Raw genomic sequence first — 20,955 nt, 5'->3', positions numbered from 1 at the left:
CCATAGAATCCTCCCAAAATAATTCCTTACCACAGATCTTTTAGAAAAACATCCAACCTTGATTTTAAAATTACCAAATTCCTGTGAGCAACTTAAAGAAGTATGGGCTGGATGAATGGACTATAAGGTGAATAGAAAGCTGGCTAGATCGTCGGGCTGAATGGGTAGTGATCAATGGCTCCATGTCTAGTTGGCAGCCAGTATCAAGCGGAGTGCCCCAAGGGTCGGTCCTGGGGCCGGTTTTGTTCAATATCTTCATAAATGATCTGGAGGATGGCGTGGATTGCACCCTCAGTAAGTTTGCAGATGACAATATACTGGGAGGAGAGGTAGATATGCTGGAGGGCAGGGATAGGATACAGAGGGACTAGACAATTTAGAGGATTGGGCCAAAAGAAATCTGATGAGGTTCAACAAAAACAAGTGCAGAGTCATAGAATCATAGAATTGGAAGGGACCTCTGGAGGTCATCTAGTCCAACCCCCTGCCCAGAGCAGGACCAATCCCAACTAAATCATCCCAGCCAGGGCTTTGTCAAGCCTGACCGTAAAAACTTCTAAGGAAGGAGATTCTACCACCTCCCTAGGTAACGCATTCCAGTCCTGCACTTAGGACGGAAGAACCCAATGCACTGCTACAGATAGGGACCAAATGGCTAGGCAGCAGTTCTGCAGAAAAGGACCTAGGGGTTACAGTGGATGAGAAGCTGGATATGAGTCAACAGTGTGCCCTTGTTGCCAAGAAGGCCAGTGGCATTTTGGGTTGTATAAGAAGGGGCATTTCCAGCAGATTGAGGGACATGATCATTCCCCTCTATTTGGCATTGGTGAGGCCTCATCTGGAGTACTGTGTCCAGTTTTGGGCCCCACACCACAAGAAGTATGTGGATAAATTGGAAAGAGTCCAGTGGAGGGCAACAAAAATGATTAGGGGGCTGGAGCACATGACTTATGAGGAGAGGCTGAGGGAACTGGGATTATTTAGTCTGCAGAAGAGAAGAATGAGGGGGGATTTGATAGCTGAGGGGGGATTTGATAGCTGCGTTCAGCTACCTGAAAGGGGGTTCCAAAGAGGATGGATTTCGACTGGTGAGGTTTGCGATGGTCCTTACCTCCTGAGGGAGTTCATTTACCATCTGAGACCAGCCTCCCAGAAAGTTCTGTCTACTGCACACATGTTTTTCCTTATTGTAGAGAGTTCCATTGTGCCAGAGGAGCAAAGCTGTTTGACCATAGTCTTCATCCCAGAGCTAGAGGCTCCTTTACATGTTCTATGCCCTGGGGCCAAGCTATGGAACACCTTGAAGAGAAGGACTGAGATCTTGAACTTGATTCAATATTCTGTGGAGAGAGCAGAGGGCAGGTGTGATGTGCTTACAGTAGCCCATGTAGCTGAGGAGATGCACTGCAGCATTCTGTACTGATTGGCATTTCCTAAGTGCTGAAGGTTTCATGCCCAGGTATATCACATTGCTGTAATCCAGCTGAGAGGTGATGGGAGTAAGGATAATAGACCTGGGGGGTGCAAGTGGTGTTGTCTCCGATCCTCCCAGTCAAGGGTAAGGGCCCAGGCAGAGGTGGTAGATGTGGTATATCTTGACTTTAGTAAGGCTTTTGATACTGTCTCACATAACTTTCTGATAAATAAACTAGGGAAATACAACCTAGATGGAGCTACTATAAAGTGAGTGCATAACTAGTTGGAAAACTGTTCCCAGAGAGTATTTATCAGTGGTTCACAGTCAAGCTGGAAGGGCCTTTGAGTGGGGTCTTGCAGGGATCAGTTCTGGGTCTGGTTCTATTCATATATCTTCATCAGTTATTTGGATATTGTCATAGAGAGTACACTCATAAAGTTTGCAAAAGATACCAAAATGAAAGGGTTGTCAGTGCTTTGAAGGATAGGATAAAATTCAAAATGATCTGGACAAACTGGAGAAAAGGTCTGAATGAAATAGAATTAAATTCAATAAGTACTCCACTTTGGAAGGAACAATCAGATGCACACACACAAAATGGGAAGTGACTGCCTAGGAAGGAGTACTGCGGAAAGGGATCTGGGGGTCATAGTGAACCACCAGCTAAATATGAGTCAACAGTGTAACACAGTTCACAAAAAGTAAACATCATTCTGGGATGTATTAGCAGGAGTGTTGTAAGCAAGACACAAGAATTGATTCTTCTGCTCTTCTCCGCACTGATTAGGCCTCAACTCGAGTATTGTGTCCAGTTCTGGGTGCCACATTTCAGGAAAGATGTGGACAAGTTGGAGAAAGTCCAGAGAAGAGCAATAAAAATGATGAAAGGTCTAGAAAACATGATCTATGAGGGTAGATTGAAAAAAAATGGGTTTGTTTAGTCTGGAGAAGAGAAGTCTGAGAGGGGACATGATAACAGTTTTCAAGTAAGGTTGTTACCAGGAGGAGGCAGAAAAAATGTTCTTCTTAACTTATGAGGGTAGGAGGAGAAGCAATGGGCTTAAATAGCAGCAAGGCAGGTTTAGGTTGGATATTAGGAAAAAACCTGCTAACTGTCAGGGTGGTTAAGCAGTGGAATAAAATGCCTACGGAGATTATGGAAACTCCATCATAAGAGATTTTTAATAGTCGGTTAGACAAACCCCTGTCAGGAATGGTCTAGATAATACGTAGTCCTGCCCTGAGTGCAGGAGACTGGACTAGATGACCTCTCAAGGTCCCTTCCAGTCCTATGATTCTTAGACTCTATGAAAGCTTGAACGACTGAGGTCAGGTGATTGTCTGCCAGGATGGGACGAAGTCTCCTAGACAATGGTAAAGCTAATATGGGCTGGGAAAGCAACCCTCCCACTCCCCCGGCCGCCTTTAGGTGTATGTGTCATGCTTGTTCAAGGTATATGGCATGAATTTTCACACAGGGGCAGAAAGCAAGCCCACCCCACCCTCACACAGCAATGGTAGCTCCTGTGGTTGGGCCTTTCTCTCCCTCCAGGCATTGCAACATGGAGCACAGGGTCACATGGTGCTGTGAACCCATTCACTATATCATAATGCCAACCACGCATATTTGGCCTGGCTGTCCCTCTGTCATGATAGGGGGGAGGCCAGGCGAAATCTGAATAGCACCGTGACTCTGTGCACCAAGCCACAATGCCAGAAGTGGGAAGCCAGACTCCCCCCTGCATGGGCTGGAGCCGCTGCTGCTGGGGGAGTGCAGGTGATCTCACTCTCCAGCCTACGACCAGTGACTCATCTCCCTCCTTGTTCCAAAACCTGGCTCTGCCACTGCTCCTAGTTTATTGGAGATGACAGCATTACTTACAGATGCTGCTATGTGAGAGCTTAGCATTAACAAGAAATCTATGAGTGCTCCTGTCATAAACATACAGCTAAGGGGCGCATACAATCCCTCCTGAGCAGCTGTACTAAATTCTTACCTGTAAGGGGTTAAGAAGCTCAAATAACCTTGTTGGCACCTGAACAAAAGGACCAATAAGGTAAGAAGATACTTTCAAATGGCGGGGGGAGGGGGTGTTTGTGCTCTCTTTGTTGTTCCCTCTCTAAACGGAGAGAGAGACCAGGCAGGAAAAAACATCTCCTGAAAACTTACCTGAAATGAGAATCTAAGCTTACAGACATGGTAAGCAAGGGCAAGGAAATGTGTTAGATTATCTTTTGTTTTAGCTTGTGAATTTTTCCTATGCTTAGAGGGAGTTTTATTCCTTTTTTTTTTGTAACTTTGAAGCTGAGCCTAGAGGGGAATCCTCTGTGTTTTAAATCTTTTTATTACCCTGTAAAGTTACCTTCCATCCTGATTTTGCAGGTGTGATTCTCTACTTTTTTATAAATAAAATTATTCTTCAAAGAACCTGATGGAGTGGTCTGTGCTCACATTGTAACCAATTGGTTGGTATATTATTCTCAAGCCTTCCCAGGAAAGGAGGTGAAGGGGTTTGGGGGAATATTTTGGGGGAACAGGGCCTCTAAGTCACCCTTTTCCTGAATTTTTGTAAATCACTTGGTGGTGGCAGTAATACCATTCAAAGACAAGGAAAGGAATTGTACCTTGGGGAACTTTTAACCTAAGCTGGTAGAACATAAGTTTAGGGGGTCTTCCAAGAGGGTCCCCACATCTGTACCCCAGAGTTCAGAGTGGGGAGGGAATCCTGACAGCTCCTAAACTACAGATTGAACCGACCAATTGTGGTGTGAACCTTCAACCAAAGGAGGCTTCGCCATGACTTCAAACTCTTCAAAATGCAGTCCTCTGCTCACCAAGGTCATCTCTGTCTTGCTTGAGTTCAGCATGCAAAGGATAGCTAGAGCTGTGTGGCATTTGCATGTTGGTGGCACTTTAGCCCATTTCATTTGACCAGTTCACTTAAAGGCTTCAGGTGGATGTTCAAAAGGACAAGAGAGAGAACTGATCCCATCAGGGATTCCACAAGTGAGGAATCAAGGGGTGGAGGTGCCATTTCTCATTACTACTCATTGGATGTATATATATCTATATCTATATCTGTAATGTGTTGCGAAGTTATGTTAACTATATATATGTTCTGCTTTTCCTACAATTCTGTTCACCCATATCAATATCCCCCCACACTTGGTATGAGTACTCAAAATATGAGATGGGAGAATATAGGGAGGTACCAAGGACAAAGCTGGCACAAACTAGTTGGTTAAACTTAACCTTTATGTAACATGTAAAAAGTTTTGTAACTTGTAAAAATCAGACTATAAACACTATGAGCTGAAGTGCATATGCTTGAATTACAAGCTCTGGGTAAGATGAAAATGCTGCGAGATAAGAATTGATTCCTGGACGGAGGATATCATAGAATCATAGAATCATAGAATATCAGGGTTGGAAGGGACCCCAGAAGGTCATCTAGTCCAACCCCCTGCTCAAAGCAGGACCAATTCCCAGTTAAATCATCCCAGCCAGGGTTTTGTCAAGCCTGACCTTAAAAACCTCGAAGGAAGGAGATTCTACCACCTCCCTAGGTAACGCATTCCAGTGTTTCACCACCCTCTTAGCCCTGGTCTACACTAGGACTTTAGGTCGAATTTAGCAGCGTTAAATCGATTTAAACCTGCACCCGTCCACACAATGAAGCCCTTTATTTCGACTTAAAGGGCTCTTAAAATCGATTTCCTTACTCCACCCCTGACAAGTGGATTAGCGCTTAAATCGACGTTGCCGGCTCGAATTTGGGGTACTGTGGACACAATTCGATGGTATTGGCCTCCGGGAGCTATCCCAGAGTGCTCCATTCTGACCGCTCTGGACAGCGCTCTCAACTCAGATGCACTGGCCAGGTAGACAGGAAAAGAACCGCGAACTTTTGAATCTCATTTCCTGTTTGGCCAGCGTGGCAAGCTGCAGGTGACCATGCAGAGCTCATCAGCAGAGGTGACCATGATGGAGTCCCAGAATCGCAAAAGAGCTCCAGCATGGACTGAACGGGAGGTACGGGATCTGATCGCTGTTTGGGGAGAGGAATCCGTGCTATCAGAACTCCGTTCCAGTTTTCGAAATGCCAAAACCTTTCTGAAAATCTCCCAGGGCATGAAGGACAGAGGCCATAACAGGGACCCGAAGCAGTGCCGCGTGAAACTGAAGGAGCTGAGGCAAGCCTACCAGAAAACCAGAGAGGCGAACAGCCGCTCTGGGTCAGAGCCCCAAACATGCCGCTTCTATGATGAGCTGCATGCCATTTTAGGGGGTTCAGCCACCACTACCCCAGCCGTGTTGTTTGACTCCTTCAATGGAGATGGAGGCAATACGGAAGTAGGTTTTGGGGACGAAGAAGATGATGATGAGGAGGTTGTAGATAGCTCACAGCAAGCAAGCGGAGAAACCGGTTTTCCCGACAGCCAGGAACTGTTTCTCACCCTAGACCTGGAGCCAGTACCCCCCGAACCCACCCAAGGCTGCCTCCTGGACTCAGCAGGCGGAGAAGGGACCTCTGGTGAGTGTACCTTTTAAAATGCTATACATGGTTTAAAAGCAAGCATGTGAAAGGATTACTTTGCCCTGGCATTTGCGGTTCTGCCTTTGCAAAAGGTTTCTGGGGAGGGCAGCCTTATTTCGTCCTTCATGGCAGGACACTTTACCACTCCAGGCCAGCAACACGTACTGGGGAATCACTGTAGAACAAAGCATTGCAGTGTATGTTTGCTGGCATTCAACCAAAATCCGTTCACGCGGTGGGAGGAGGCAAAATGCGACCTTGTAACGAAAGCACATGTGCTATGTATGTAATGTTAACATCAAGGTTTACCCTGAAAGAGTGTAGCGACTGTTTTATAAAATGTGTCTTTTTAAATACCGCTGTCCCTTTTTTTTTCTCCACCAGCTGCATGTGTTTCAATGATCACAGGATCTTCTCCTTCCCAGAGGCTAGTAAAGCTTAGAAAGAAAAAAAAACGCACTCGCGATGAAATGTTCTCCGAGCTCATGCTGTCCTCCCACACTGACAGAGCACAGACGAATGCGTGGAGGCAAATAATGTCAGAGTGCAGGAAAGCACAAAATGACCGGGAGGAGAGGTGGAGGGCTGAAGAGAGTAAGTGGCGGGCTGAAGAGAGTAAGTGGCGGGCTGAAGACAGGGCTGAAGCTCAAAGGTGGCGGCAGCGTGATGAGAGGAGGCAGGATTCAATGCTGAGGCTGCTGCAGGACCAAACCAGTATGCTCCAGTGTATGGTTGAGCTGCAGCAAAGGCAGCTGGAGCACAGACTGCCACTGCAGCCCCTCTGTAACCAACCGCCCTCCTCCCCAAGTTCCATAGCCTCCACACCCAGACGCCCAAGAACGCGGTGGGGGGGCCTCCGGCCAACCAGCCACTCCCCCACAGAGGATTGCCCAAAAAAAAGAAGGCTGTCATTCAATAAATTTTAAAGTTGTAAACTTTTAAAGTGCTGTGCTTAAAGTGCTGTGTGGCATTTTCCTTCCCTCCTCCACCACCCCTCCTGGGATACCTTGGTAGTCACCCCCCTATTTGTGTGATGAATGAATAACGAATGCATGAATGTGAAGCAGCAATGACTTTATTGGCTCTGCAAGCAATGATTAAAGGGAGGAGGGGAGGGTGGTTAGCTTACAGGGAAATAGAGTGAACCAAGGGGTGGGGGGGTTCATCAAGGAGAAACAAACAGAACTTTCACACCGTAGCCTGGCCAGTCATGAAACTGTTTTTCAAAGCTTCTCTGATGCGTACCGCGCCCTCCTGTGCTCTTCTAACCGCCCTGGTGTCTGGCTGCGCATAACCAGCAGCCAGGCGATTTGCCTCAACCTCCCACCCCGCCATAAACGTCTCCCCCTTACTCTCACAGATATTGTGGAGCACACAGCAAGCAGTAATAACAGTGGGAATATTGGTTTCGCTGAGGTCTAAGCGAGTCAGTAAGCTGCGCCAGCGCGCCTTTAAACGTCCAAATGCACATTCTACCACCATTCTGCACTTGCTCAGCCTGTAGTTGAGCAGCTCCTGACTACTGTCCAGGCTGCCTGTGTACGGCTTCATGAGCCATGGCATTAAGGGGTAGGCTGGGTCCCCAAGGATACATATAGGCATTTCAACATCCCCAACAGTTATTTTCTGGTCTGGGAATAAAGTCCCTTCCTGCAGCTTTTGAAACAGACCAGAGTTCCTGAAGATGCGAGCATCATGCACCTTTCCCGGCCATCCCACGTTGATGTTGGTGAAACGTCCCTTGTGATCCACCAGAGCTTGCAGCACTATTGAAAAGTACCCCTTGCGGTTTGTGTACTCGCCGGCTTGGTGCTCCGGTGCCAAGATAGGAATATGGGTTCCATCTATAGCCCCACCACAGTTAGGGAATCCCATTGCAGCAAAGCCATCCACTATGACCTGCACATTTCCCAGGGTCACTACCCTTGATATCAGCAGATCTTTGATTGCGTGGGCTACTTGCATCACAGCAGCCCCCACAGTAGATTTGCCCACTCCAAATTGATTCCCAACTGACCGGTAGCTGTCTGGCGTTGCAAGCTTCCACAGGGCTATCGCCACTCGCTTCTCAACTGTGAGGGCTGCTCTCATCTTGGTATTCATGCGCTTCAGGACAGGGGAAAGCAAGTCACAAAGTTCCATGAAAGTGCCCTTACGCATGCGAAAGTTTCGTAGCCACTGGGAATCGTCCCAGACCTGCAACACTATGCGGTCCCACCAGTCTGTGCTTGTTTCCCGAGCCCAGAATCGGCGTTCCACAGCATGAACCTGCCCCATTAGCACCATGATGCATGCATTGTCAGGGCCCATGCTTTCAGAGAAATGTGTGTCCATGTCCTGATCACTCACGGGACCGTGCTGAGGTCGCCTCCTCGCCCGGTATCGCGTTGCCATGTTCTGGTGCTGCATATACTGCTGAATAATGCGTGTGGTGGTTAATGTGCTCCTAATTGCCAAAGTGAGCTGAGCGGGCTCCATGCTTGCCGTGGTATGGCGTCCGCACAGAAAAAAGGCGCGGAACGATTGTCTGCCGTTGCTCTGACGGAGGGAGGGGCGACTGATGACACGGCTTACAGGGTTGGCTTCAGGGAGCTAAAATCAACAAAGGGGGTGCCTGTACATCAAGGAGTATTTCAGGCAGGACTTCACAGAGGGTTCCAATAAGAAATGGTGCACCTAAGTTATCGTTGTTATTGGAACAAGGAGGTTAGCCTGGCCTCTGATTGATACATGGCTAGATTTACCTCGCTGCACCTTCTCTGTGAGTGACTGCAGTGTGACCTAGAGGAATGAGTCCCCTAGACAGGGGAGGAGGCAAATGAGTACAAAACAAATCTGGTCTATTTCTTGTTTTGACCCACTCCATCTATCTTTTACATCTTTGGCTGGCAGCAGACGGTGCAGAAGGACTGCATGCCATCCACATCTCATGGCTGCTCGGCAGAAGATGGTACAGTACGACTGCTAGCCATCCCCATCTCTTGCCTGCCTGGCAGAAGATGGTGCAATACGACTGCTAGCAATCCTCATCTCTTGCCTGCCTGGCAGAAGATGGTACAGTACGACTGCTAGCAGTCCGTATCGCCTGCCTGCTCACCATAAGACGGTTCAATAGGACTGACTGCAGGACTAAAGAGAATGACCTGGTCAAGTCACTCCAAATTTAGTCCCTGCGCCCATGTCTGCCCAGGCGCTCCCAGCCGACGCGGCCAGGAGCACCTCGGACACGATGAGGACGACTACCAATCGTATTGCACCGTCTGCTGCCAGAAGGCAAGGGGTTGCTGCTACTGTGCAGCAAAGCCGTACCGCGTCTGCCAGCACCCAGGAGACATAGGGTGACGGTTACCTGAGCGGGCTCCATGCTTGCTGTGGTATGGCGTCTGCACAGGTAACTCAGGAAAAAAGGCGCGAAATGATTGTCTGCCCTTGCTTTCACGGAGGGAGGGAGGGAACGGGGGGCCTGACGACACGTACCCAGAACCACCCGCGACAATGTTTTAGCCCCATCAGAGTGCTCCATTGTGACTGCTCTGGACAGCACTCTCAGATGCCTGATTGTTTGCCATTGCTCTGACGCTGGGAGGGGCGCTTACAGGGTTGGCTTCAGGGAGCTAAAATCAACAAAGGGGGTGGCTTTACATCAAGGAGTATTTCAGGCAGGACTTCACAGAGGGTTCCAATAAGAAATGGTGCACCTAAGTTATTGTCCTTATTGGAGCAAGAAGGTTAGCCTGGCCTCTGATTGATACATGGCTAGATTTACCTCGCTGCACCTTCTCTGTAAGTGACTGCAGTGTGATCTAGAAGAATGAGTCCCCTAGACAGGGGAGGGGGGGAAGCAAATGAGTACAAAACAAATCTGGTCTATTTCTTGTTTTGACCCACTCCATCTATCTTTTACATCTTTGGCTGGCAGCAGACGGTGCAGAAGGACTGCATGCCATCCACATCTCATGACTGCTCGGCAGAAGATGGTACAGTACGACTGCTAGCAGTCCGTATCGCCTGCCCGCTCACCATAAGACGGTTCAATAGGACTGACTGCAGGACTAAAGAGAATGACCTGGTCAAGTCACTCCAAATTTAGTCCCTGTGCCCATGTCTGCCCAGGCGCTCCTGATCGACCTCACAGAGGCGACCAGGAGCACCTCAGACATGACGATGACGGCTACCAGTCGTACTGTACCGTCTGCTGCCACAAGGCAAGGGGTTGCTGCTACTGTGTAGCAATGCCGTACCGCGTCTGCCAGCACCCAGGAGACATAGGGTGACGGTTACCTGAGCGGGCTCCATGCTTGCCATGGTATGGCGTCTGCACAGGTAACTCAGGAAAAAAGGCGCGAAATGATTGTCTGCCCTTGCTTTCACGGGGGGAGGGAGGGAACGGGAGGCTGACGATATGTACCCAGAACCACCCGCGACAATGTTTTAGCCCCATCAGGCATTGGGATCTCAACCCAGAATTCCAATGGGCAGCGGAGACTGCGGGAACTGTGGGATAGCTACCCACAGTGCAACGCTCCGGAAGTCGACGCTTGCCTCGGTACTGTGGAAGCGCTCCGCCGAGTTAATGCACTTAATGCACTTAGAGCATTTTCTGTGGGGACACACACACTCGAATTTATAAAACCGATTTCTAAAAAACCGACTTCTATAAATTCGACCTTATTCCGTAGTGTAGACATACCCTTAGTGAAAAAGTTTTTCCTAATATCCAATCTAAACCTCCCCCACTGCAACTTGAGACCATTACTCCTCGTTCTGTCATCTGCTACCATTGAGAACAGTCTAGAGCCATCCTCTTTGGAACCCCCTTTCAGGTAGTTGAAAGCAGCTATCAAATCCCCCCTCATTCTTCTCTTCTGCAGGCTAAACAATCCCAGCTCCCTCAGCCTCTCCTCATAACTCATGTGTTCCAGTCCCCTAATCATTTTTGTTGCCCTTCGCTGGACTCTCTCCAATTTATCCACATCCTTCTTGAAGTGTGGGGCCCAAAACTGGACACAGTATTCCAGATGAGGCCTCACCAATGTCGAATAGAGGGGAACGATCACGTCCCTCGATCTGCTCGCTATGCCCCTACTTATACATCCCAAAATGCCATTGGCCTTCTTGGCAACAAGGGCACACTGCTGACTCATATCCAGCTTCTCGTCCACTGTCACCCCTAGGTCCTTTTCTGCAGAACTGCTGCCTAGCCATTCGGTCCCTAGTCTGTAGCTGTGCATTGGGTTCTTCCATCCTAAGTGCAGGACCCTGCACTTATCCTTATTGAACCTCATCAGATTCCTTTTGGCCCAATCTTCCAATTGGTCTAGGTCCTTCTGTATCCTATCCCTCCCCTCCAGCGTATCTAGCACTCCTCCCAGTTTAGTATCATCCGCAAATTTGCTGAGAGTGCAATCCACACCATCCTCCAGATCATTTATGAAGATATTGAATAAAACCGGCCCCAGGACCGACCCTTGGGGCACTCCACTTGATACCGGCTGCCAACTAGACATGGAGCCATTGATCACTACCCGTTGAGCCCGACAATTTAGCCAGCTTTCTACCCACCTTATAGTGCATTCATCCAGCCCATACTTCCTTAACTTGCTGACAAGAATACTATGGGAGACCGTGTCAAAAGCTTTGCTAAAGTCAAGAAACAATACATCCACTGCTTTCCCTTCATCCACAGAACCAGTAATCTCATCATAAAAGGCGATTAGATTAGTCAGGCATGACCTTCCCTTGGTGAATCCATGCTGGCTGTTCCTGATCACTTTCCTCTCATGCAAGTGCTTCAGGATTGATTCTTTGAGGACCTGCTCCATGATTTTTCCAGGGACTGAGGTGAGGCTGACTGGCCTGTAGTTCCCAGGATCTTCCTTCTTCCCTTTTTTAAAGATTGGCACTACATTAGCCTTTTTCCAGTCATCCGGGACTTCCCCGGTTCGCCACGAGTTTTCAAAGATAATGGCCAGTGGCTCTGCAATCACAGCCGCCAATTCCTTCAGCACTCTCGGATGCAACTCGTCCGGCCCCATGGACTTGTGCACGTCCAGCTTTTCTAAATAGTCCCTAACCGCCTCTATCTGCACAGAGGGCTGGCCATCTCTTCCGCATTTTGTGATGCCCAGCGCAGCAGTCTGGGAGCTGACCTTGTTAGTGAAAACAGAGGCAAAAAAAAAAAAAAGCAGGATATGTACGTCTCCTTTTTGTACTGTACTGTTTTGTCTTCAGACAAGACATTTGGCTGAGTTCAGCTATTTGCATTTTTAAGAACAAACCGTGAGTTGTAGTCTAACAATTGGCTACACCTTTTAGTCAATACTCTCAAACCATTTTAGCACATTACCTTGGTCCCCTGCCACCTCATCATGGCAAAAGAACAGTATCTCATGGTCAACAGTACAGAATGCTGCAGAGAAGTCCAGAAGGATGAGAATGGATGTCTGTCCTCTATCCATTGACAGCAGGAGATCACCCACCAGTGCCACTAAGAACAGTTTCAGACCTATGTCCTGGACTGAATCCAGTTTGAAGCTAGCATTCCAGACCTGGCATAATTAGATGAGCTTGTCATTGGCCTTTGGCTAGCTTCTCTATGAGTTTGCTCAGGAAGGGAAGGTCCTCTCCACTGAACGTGACATTGGCTAGGTTGGTCAGGAGTGGCACCAGTTGTTCTTGACTTTCACAAGCCAGGAAGGGCCTGGGTTGAGATTCCTTTAGGATGTGCAGAACTTCTTGATGAGTGAATGTGTTGAACTCTGGGAGTGCAGGTGGGCTGCTGGTTGGTGGGAGGAGGTGGAGGGAATCCAGGCTTCCTGAAGGTCTGAGAAGGCTTCCTGAAGGTGTGTAATCATTTTAGCACAGTTGGATTTCTGGTTTTAGAACAATAGGATGATAGTTCTTGGCAGTGTTCAGTTCTGGTGCAAGTTGCAAGCAACCAGGAGTGATGAAACAATTTACCACCCTGGATAGCTCCTAGGGGAAAGATTGGCAGCCTCAATGGAGGCTGATGGGAAGTTTCTCATGGTCTGTAATGTCTGGTTTGTCTACACTTTGAGCTGGGAGTGTGATTCCCTGGGCTTGAGGAGACAGACCAGCGCTCACTCTGATTGAGCTAGTGTGCTAAAAATAGAGTGTAGCCATGGCAGCGCAAACCGAAGGAGGGGACATTCACCCTGAGTACATACCTATCCAAGGCCATAGGCACACATCTCAGGGCAGCTCACATTTGAGATAGCACAGGTCTGTCTCCTTGAGCTGGGAACTACACCCCCAGCATAAAGTGCAGACATCCTCCATTACAGCCTCAGCATAGGCTTGTAGGAATTCGTTATGTTTCATCCTGTCTGCACCTGCCTTCATTTTCTGCCAGTGGTGCTTGAGTTTCCACCCCCTCTTCATTTGGAGAAGGATGTCATGGTGTGTGGCAATGGGGAGGGAGGGGCTATTTGGGGGCCAACAGGTCAATGGTCTAGGCTAGCATAGAATGATGATGATTCACCAAATCCTTGATAACTTGTCCTGTGGGTTGTGTGCTGTTGTTATCTAGCAAGCTTTGGAACTTGTTAGAATCTGTGATTCCTTGTGGTTGAATCAGGACCCACTGGTCTTTCTTGTTGCCTAGGCCCAGGAAGGTCTCTGGCCATTGCCCTAATATGGTGATGGTCTGTCCAAGGCATTGGCTGTGCTCTGATGTCCTTTATCTTGATATCTAGGTGTAAGAGGAAGTCCAGTGTGCGACCAGCTGTGTGGGCTGGACCAGAAATGACCTGTAAAACCACTAGGGAGGAAAAGGAGGAGATGAGTTCTGGGGCAACCATGGCCTCGTTAATATGCATTTTGAAGTTTCCTAGGGTGAAAAATCTGGGGTATTTCACCACCACTGCTGACAAGATATCAATGAGTTCCTTTATGAACCCTTTAGTCTGTTTCAGAGGGGTAGCCGTGTTAGTCTGTTTCAGCAAAAACAATGAGGAGTCCTGTGGCACCTTAAAGACAAACACATTTATTTGGGCATTAGCTTTCATGGGCTGGAACCCACTTTGTCAGATCCTTTAGTCTGTGGTTGTCTGTAAATGAGCATAAAATCTGTTAACTTTGACTCTGGTTTCTACTGCCATGTGAATGAATTTGAATAAAGTTGTCTTATCTGAGGCACCTCTCTGGGATTTGATATATGTAGAGACAATGAATGCAGGGCCATCTGCCTTTCTGTCCTGCCTGGGGCTGTGATGTATGGTGTGTCTGGGGAGGCTGAGGTGGGCTGGAAGTCTTGTTCCAGCCCAGTCTCAGTGAGGCAGGATACACTGAGTGCTTCATCACTGATAAGGTCATGTATTGTTCGTTAGTGGCAGATCATACATTGATCAGCATCAGCTTTAGTTTCTGATGCACTGTGCTTGGATCAGATCTGGATAACTCAATCTCTTTTCTGGGGGTAAACTCTTCAGCACCACCAGAGGGCTGCTATAACTGCCGTCCCTCACCGACTCTTCATGTTCCTAGCCACTCATTTTGGCTGAGATGATGAACTGAACCAAAGGAGCCTTCTGGGGGGGGTCCCCCCACCCCCCACACAGCAAAGATAGTACTTTGTCCCATCTCGACAGTACAAATCTACCTCTCCCATCTGGGCTATTGTGGGTTACAAATGATGTTACAACTATCTAGTCTTAGCCAAAGTTCTCTGTCCCAATTCCACTCCCAGGTGGCTGATTTCCTCAGTGTTCTGTGACTCTTTGACTTTCTTCTTTGAATGATTTTTCAGCTCCTTAAGTCCTTGCTGCAGCTCGTCTCCCTTACCAAGTACCAAGTGGGACAGAGCTTTCCTGGTCTCCCAGTTTTTGTGGAAAACTTTCTGATTCATGACAGTCAGGTTGTGGGTCACCTCATCAATTCGCCTTGGCAACCCAGAGGTAGTTGTATAAAGGGGATTCAAGTTCTGCTCGGAACGCTTTGTAACTGCTTTCCCAACCAAGATTCTCTCCGTCCTTCCTGGGAAGCTTTGAGATGTTGCTCTATTCTGTAACAATATGGCTTTTCTGTAGCCATGTTGGAATGCCTGAACCAAAGCCGCCTTCTGCAGCCGGACTGAAGTAGCAGCAGCCATTAGCTGTCGGCCTGGAGTCACATACGCACATTCCATCTAAAATGTGTTAAAAGTGTCACACCAGGCTGTGAGGGGGGGGCTTTGCCCTGATAGCTCCCCACCGTCACCAGATAAAGAAACAGATCTCAAGATGGGTAAAGAAAACTTAAGTAACACCATTCTGTCTGGCAAGAAACTGCTTATCCATAGAGAATGTTGTGGAATCCTCATTGTATGATCATTGTCATTACACTTTCCTATTGATTGACTGTGTGATCTCTATTTGGTTTGTAACTGTTTCTGTCTGCTGTACAATTACTTTTGTTAGGTGTAAATCAATTAAGGTGGTGGGGTATGATTGGTTAGGTAATTTTTTTATGACTGGTTAGTAAAATTATACTAAAATAATTGGTTAAGATATAGCTAGGCAAGACTCAAGTTTCATTATATAAACTGCGGTCCAAGAAGGAGATAAAGAGAGGAAGAAGATTGGAAGTAAAAAAAGCAGAAGGAAGGAAGAAAAAGGCTGAAGAAGACCAAAGGAGACAAGGAACCCCAAGGAGAACTCACCTCCAAGACCCAGCCTAAGATAACAGCTGCCAGGACTCTCCTGCACAACCATGATGTGCAGCCTCTAAGATCCAGAGACTGACCTTGCCTGGTCAACAGGGGAAGCTTGCCTGCCTATACCAGGATTGGTGAGCATGACACTGTGTGCTTAGTATGTGTATTCTGTTTGGGAATTGTCAATAAATAGAGGATAAGGATATTACTGTTTGAGGGTCTTTCAGTGGCTAAAGATCCTGCCAACCTGCAGGAAGATGCACCCTGAGCCCTAGGAATTGGATAAGGGTGGGTGTATAAATTAACAGGGTTGCACCTTAAGCCCTAGGAATTGGGTAAAGGTGTGTGTGTCCCTACAGTGTGGAAGAGTTAGAGAAATTTGTGCAGGTAACAATTCCTTCTGTGAAGTCTGGCACATTTGTTTTTGGTCTTGTTTTAATTTATTTTATTAAGCCTCCCGCTCTCCAGTTTTAGGTCTTTCTTTAGGTTTTATTTTAATTCCTTTTGTAAAGCTCTTGTTTTAGGTTCTTTTGGACATCTGTAACTTTTGTCAGTATGTCTCTCATTTCTTCCATCTTGATTCAACAGGAATACCAGCTCACAATTTCTCTCCTTGAAAACTGGCTCTCACTCCTGACATCAATGTTACTCCTTTTTAGCCCAGCCATAGTCAATATTCGAGACCTTGTTTTTTGGGAAAAACTTTTGTACATGCTAGGGATGGTAACAAGACCCATCACAGTCACAGAGATGCCCTTGGGACTGTCACCTGATGTGCTGAAATTACCTCTGAGCCTGTTTTCCCTGCCAGCTTGTGACTCCAGAGCCCTGCCTTGTTGAGCCAGACATGCTAACCTGCTGCAACACAGACCCAGGGTCTGGGCCACACCCCCAAAGCTGCAGACTTTAAGTGAAAACACCTCAGCAGGTTACCTGCCTCCAGCACCCAGACACCCAGACATGGTCACATGTCACTGTAAGACCATGTGGGAGTAGGAAAAGAAAAAGAGGGTTTAAGTACAGCCATTTAAGTGTCAGAGACAGAGCAACTGTTAAGCTAAGTCTTAGCCTAATATCGTGAGACCTGTAGAAGCAGGGCTCATGTCAGAAGCAAGTGGGAAAGCAGCAGAACAGAGTTAGTGTGACTAGCCTTGAAATAACGATGTTTTGAGAAGAGTAGTGAAAAATACTGGAATGGACAGGAACTAACATAAACATAAGATATAGATGTTTTTAAATAATACATGCCACGAAAGAGTATAAATGCTTGTGTGTTATTGTTTGTATTTCAAAGAAACTGAGGCAGAGATGCTCTGTGTCAGCTGTGTTTTTCCCTTGCAATTGCTCGAATAAAACTGTCTCTGACTTGTTGCTGACAACCTAAGAGTGAAGACTGTCTCCATTCTTCCTGCTTTGGCCCACAGGTACACAGGAAAGCTTGCAGGTAGATAAACCATTTACAACCAATTGTCCTAGTCAATGGGAGCCTTCAAGATTCTAAACCACCACTAATGGCCCACACTTTGCATCATTACAATAGGACCTCAGAGTTATACTTCATATTTCTAGCTTCAGATACAAGAATGATACATGCATACAAATAGGGGGAATATATTCAGTAGGTTATAACCTTTGTTATGATACCTTACAGGAGACCTTTTGCAGAAAGCATATTCCAGTTCCATTATATTTACACTTATAAGCATATTTCCATAAAACGCATGGAGTGCAACATCGCAGGCACCATCTTTGTACAGCACAGTGGGGTCCTGGTCTATAACTAGGACTTTCTAGGCACTCTGGTAAAACAAATAATAGCTGCCTAATTTGAACCCATTACTATTCAGCCCAGGGTGCCCCACTTTCTCTAGGGTATATTATTTCTAGTGTATTCCCCTTTCGTAAACTAAGTTACTTGACAGTTTAAAAACATGACAAATCAACTCCAAATAAACAACCGTATGGACCTGCATTACGGTGAATGTATAGAGATTAAGACTGTCAGAGCCAGCTGTTCCCCTTTCTCTTATAGAGAAAGCAGGAGTGTCTTTTTTCCCTTCACACCTCCTAGCTCTGGGACTTACAAAAGGGATATGGCGAGTGGGAAAACTTAATACCAGATTTGTTTGTTTTCCAACATTGCAGTTGGGGCATTTTAACTCTCCCAGTTAGGAAGGGTGCATTGATCATCAAACCACAATTGTAACTCGATATTAAATATATTTGTGTGGTGACTATCACTTACAGCGGATGTGTAGCCTGGAGCCGAGACTATCATGCACATTTCCTCCAAGATCAGTTCAAGAAAGTTTCAGTTACCCCCAAACAATATTATAAATAAGTCTCTGCTATACCTTTTAATCATCACCTATGCGTGTTCTCATCCCTCCATAGAAATGGGGATCAAACAGTTTTTGGTATATCTAGATCCCAAAGAGAGAAAAATCATTGTCCTTTGTAAGGCAGGAACATGTTCAGTGACAAGCCTCACCGAGAGAAGGGTTTTTTTCTGACATTGTAGCCAAGTTTGAACCATCCCCCCTTCCTCACCCCCTGCAATGCTTTACCTCTCCCCTTCCGGCTCTGCTCACAGGACATATTGTATCTCCTACAGCTGCAAATCCTTCTGCCTTCTACAACAGCCTTCCAGGCTGCTGCTGCTGCTGCTTTACCCAGAGGGTTGGGAGCTCATCTGCTTTCTTCAGCTTACAAAACAGTCTCAGATGCTCTCGCACAAAGTGCTGGAGTGGCAAAGGGATGAGAGCAAAGCAAAGAATGAGTTCAGTCCCCTTCTGTGCGTGCGTCCAAATGGGTCAGTAAGGCCAAGGGAAGAACAACCTTGGAGAGTTTGACAGGAACTGAGTTTGTGGAGATCAGCTTGTCACAAAGAGCAGTGAGAGGAACACGTGAAAAAAATCAAAATGAAACTAAAGCCCCTAGAGGCTAAGACAAGCAGCTCAGCCACAAATACAGCCATAGTGCAACTGCACTTGAGTCAGGAGAGCCAGTTACAACTCTGCCATGGACATGTCTGATTGCAGTGTTTGCAATGTACAACATAAACAGGACATAATTGTCCTTTCTATATAGACTGTAAACACTTTGGAGCAGGGATTGCTTTTTCTGTGCTGCATGTTCTCCAGCACAATGGGGTCCTGATCCTGGTCACTGTAATACAAATGATACACAATTCTCTTCCGTATCATTTATCTGTAATTCTGCAGCTGTGGAATTTACTATGGAGCCTAGTATTCGCTGCAGAATATCGGCATTCATTCTTAAACCAAAAAAGAGCATAAATATGAGAAGCAGTGCGGGCCGAGGGTTGAGCTGGCCGCTGCTTCCTGCAGCTGCCATTGGCCCGGATTGGCGAACTGTGGCCAGGGGGTGCTGCGGAGCTCCATGCCTGCAGATAATCCAGGTAAACAAATTGTCCCAGACCACCAGTGGCTTACCCTGACGGGCCGGATGCCAAAAGTTGCCGACCCCTGACCTAGACCGTCCCTGACAGGTGTTTGTCTAACCTGTTCTTAAGAACCTCTAATGATGGAGGTTCCACAACCTCCCTGGGCGATTTGGTCCAGCACTTAACCACCCTGACAATTAGGAAGTTTTTTTCTAATGTCCAATTTAAACCTCCCTTGCTGCTGTTTAAGCCCATTGCTCTTGACCTATCCTCAGAGGTTAACAAGAACAATTTTTCACCCTCCTCCTTGTATTAACCCTTTAGGTATTTGAAAACTGTTATCATATCCCCTCTCAGTCTTCTCCTCTCCAGGCTAAATAAACCCATTTTTTTTCAATCTTCCCTCATAGGTCATGTCTTCTAGATCTTTAGGCATTTTTGTTGCTCTTCGCTGGGTGTTCTCCAATTTGTCCACATCTTTCCTGAAATGTGGCACCCAGAACTGGAACAATTCTCAAGTTGAGGCATAATCAGCATGGAGTAGACCGAAATAATTACTTCTTGTGTCTTCCTAACAACACTCCTAATATATCCCAGAATGATGGTTGCTTTTATTTTTGCAACAGTGTTACAATGTTGACTCATATTTAGCTTGTGATCCACTATGACCCCCAGATCCCTTTCCTCACTACTCCTTCCTAGGCAGTCATTTCCCATTCTATATGTGTGCAACTGATTGTTCCTTCATAAGTGAAGTTCTTTGCGTTTGTCCTTATTGAATTTCATCCTGTTTACTTTCGACCATTTCTTCAATTTGTCCAGATAATTTTTAATTTTAATCCTAGTCTCCAAAGCACTTGCAACCCCTCCCAGCTTTGTATAATCTGCAAATGTTATAAGAGTACTGTCTATGCCATTATCTAAATCATTGATGAAGATATTGAACAGAACCAGACCTGGAACTGATCTCTTCAGGACCCCACTCATTGTGCCCTTCCAGCCTGACTGGGAACCACTGATAATTACTCTCTGGGAATGGTTTTCCAAGCAGTTACACACCCACCTTGTAATAGCTCCATCTAGGTTGCCTACCTTGTTTATGAAAATGTCATGGGAGACCATATCAAAAGTCTTACTAAAGTCAAGATATACCACATCTACTGCTTTCCTCCCATCTACAAGGCTTGTTACCCTGTCAAAGAAAGCTATCAGTTTGGTTTGACATGGTTTGTTCTTGACAAATCCATGCTGACTATTATTTATCTAGATGTTTGCAAATTGATTGATTAATTATTTGCTCCATTATCTTTCCGGGTACTGAAGTTAAGCTGACTGGTCTGTAATTCCGCAGGTTATCCTTATTTCCTTTATTAGTATATGGGTTTTTTCATACAATATAAATATCTGTGGAAGTTAAAACTGTTCAAAACTGACCATTCTGTCTGTCAGAACTGTAATGGCAAAATAAACTGAAGAGAGATCTAGAAATATCGTCCATAGTTCTTTGAACTTTTGAAAAGGGATAAAGACAAATACACACCTGACAGTTACTGGTATAAGTTTATGGAAATTATGGACTACAAATGCCCAATCCAAAGGTCAAACCAGAGATGGAACTTGCAGTTAGGGAAGGCAGTGTCTGGCTCAGCAGCAGATCAGGGTTCTACCTGGTTGTACAGACAGCAGCCTGGAATGTCCTCCATGCTTAAATAGTGTGCATGGACCCATCAGAGGCCATGAGGGTGCTGCTAGTTGGAACTTCCATGGGTGGCACTTTCTGGGGGCTAGGGTTTATAGTACATTGGTCATAGCTCTGCTGTGGTGGCCTGGAAGCACTGGAGACAGGGGTTCTGGCCTAACTCATCTTTCCTGCTTAACTCCATTTGACCCTTACCCAAAAGACCCTTTTACCAAGAGAGGGAAGTCAATAGGATTTGGGATA

General features: G+C 46.6%; 1 protein-coding gene across 2 annotated transcripts in view; it reads right to left on the bottom strand.

Annotated features, from left to right (window-relative positions):
- The window catches only part of LOC125632989 (GTPase IMAP family member 8), a 48,659-nt gene extending 30,174 nt beyond the window's left edge, over positions 1 to 18,485 (bottom strand). Inside the window, exon 1 of one of the 2 annotated variants that reach the window (XM_048842034.2) lies at positions 18,175 to 18,485. In XM_048842034.2, the coding sequence (XP_048697991.2) occupies positions 18,175 to 18,205 (31 nt within the window). In that variant the 5' untranslated portion in view covers positions 18,206 to 18,485. Of the gene's footprint in view, positions 1 to 17,961; positions 18,033 to 18,174 lie in introns of those variants that run through there. The other variant, XM_075124693.1, reaches the window with a different exon arrangement.
- Positions 18,486 to 20,955: the final 2,470 nt, after the last annotated feature.

Source organism: Caretta caretta, chromosome 2, assembly GCF_965140235.1.
Source record: "Caretta caretta isolate rCarCar2 chromosome 2, rCarCar1.hap1, whole genome shotgun sequence".
Taxonomy (NCBI): Eukaryota; Metazoa; Chordata; order Testudines; family Cheloniidae; genus Caretta; species Caretta caretta.
The sequence above is the reverse complement of the archived record's forward strand: the minus strand, read 5'-3'. Positions and strand labels throughout refer to the sequence as shown.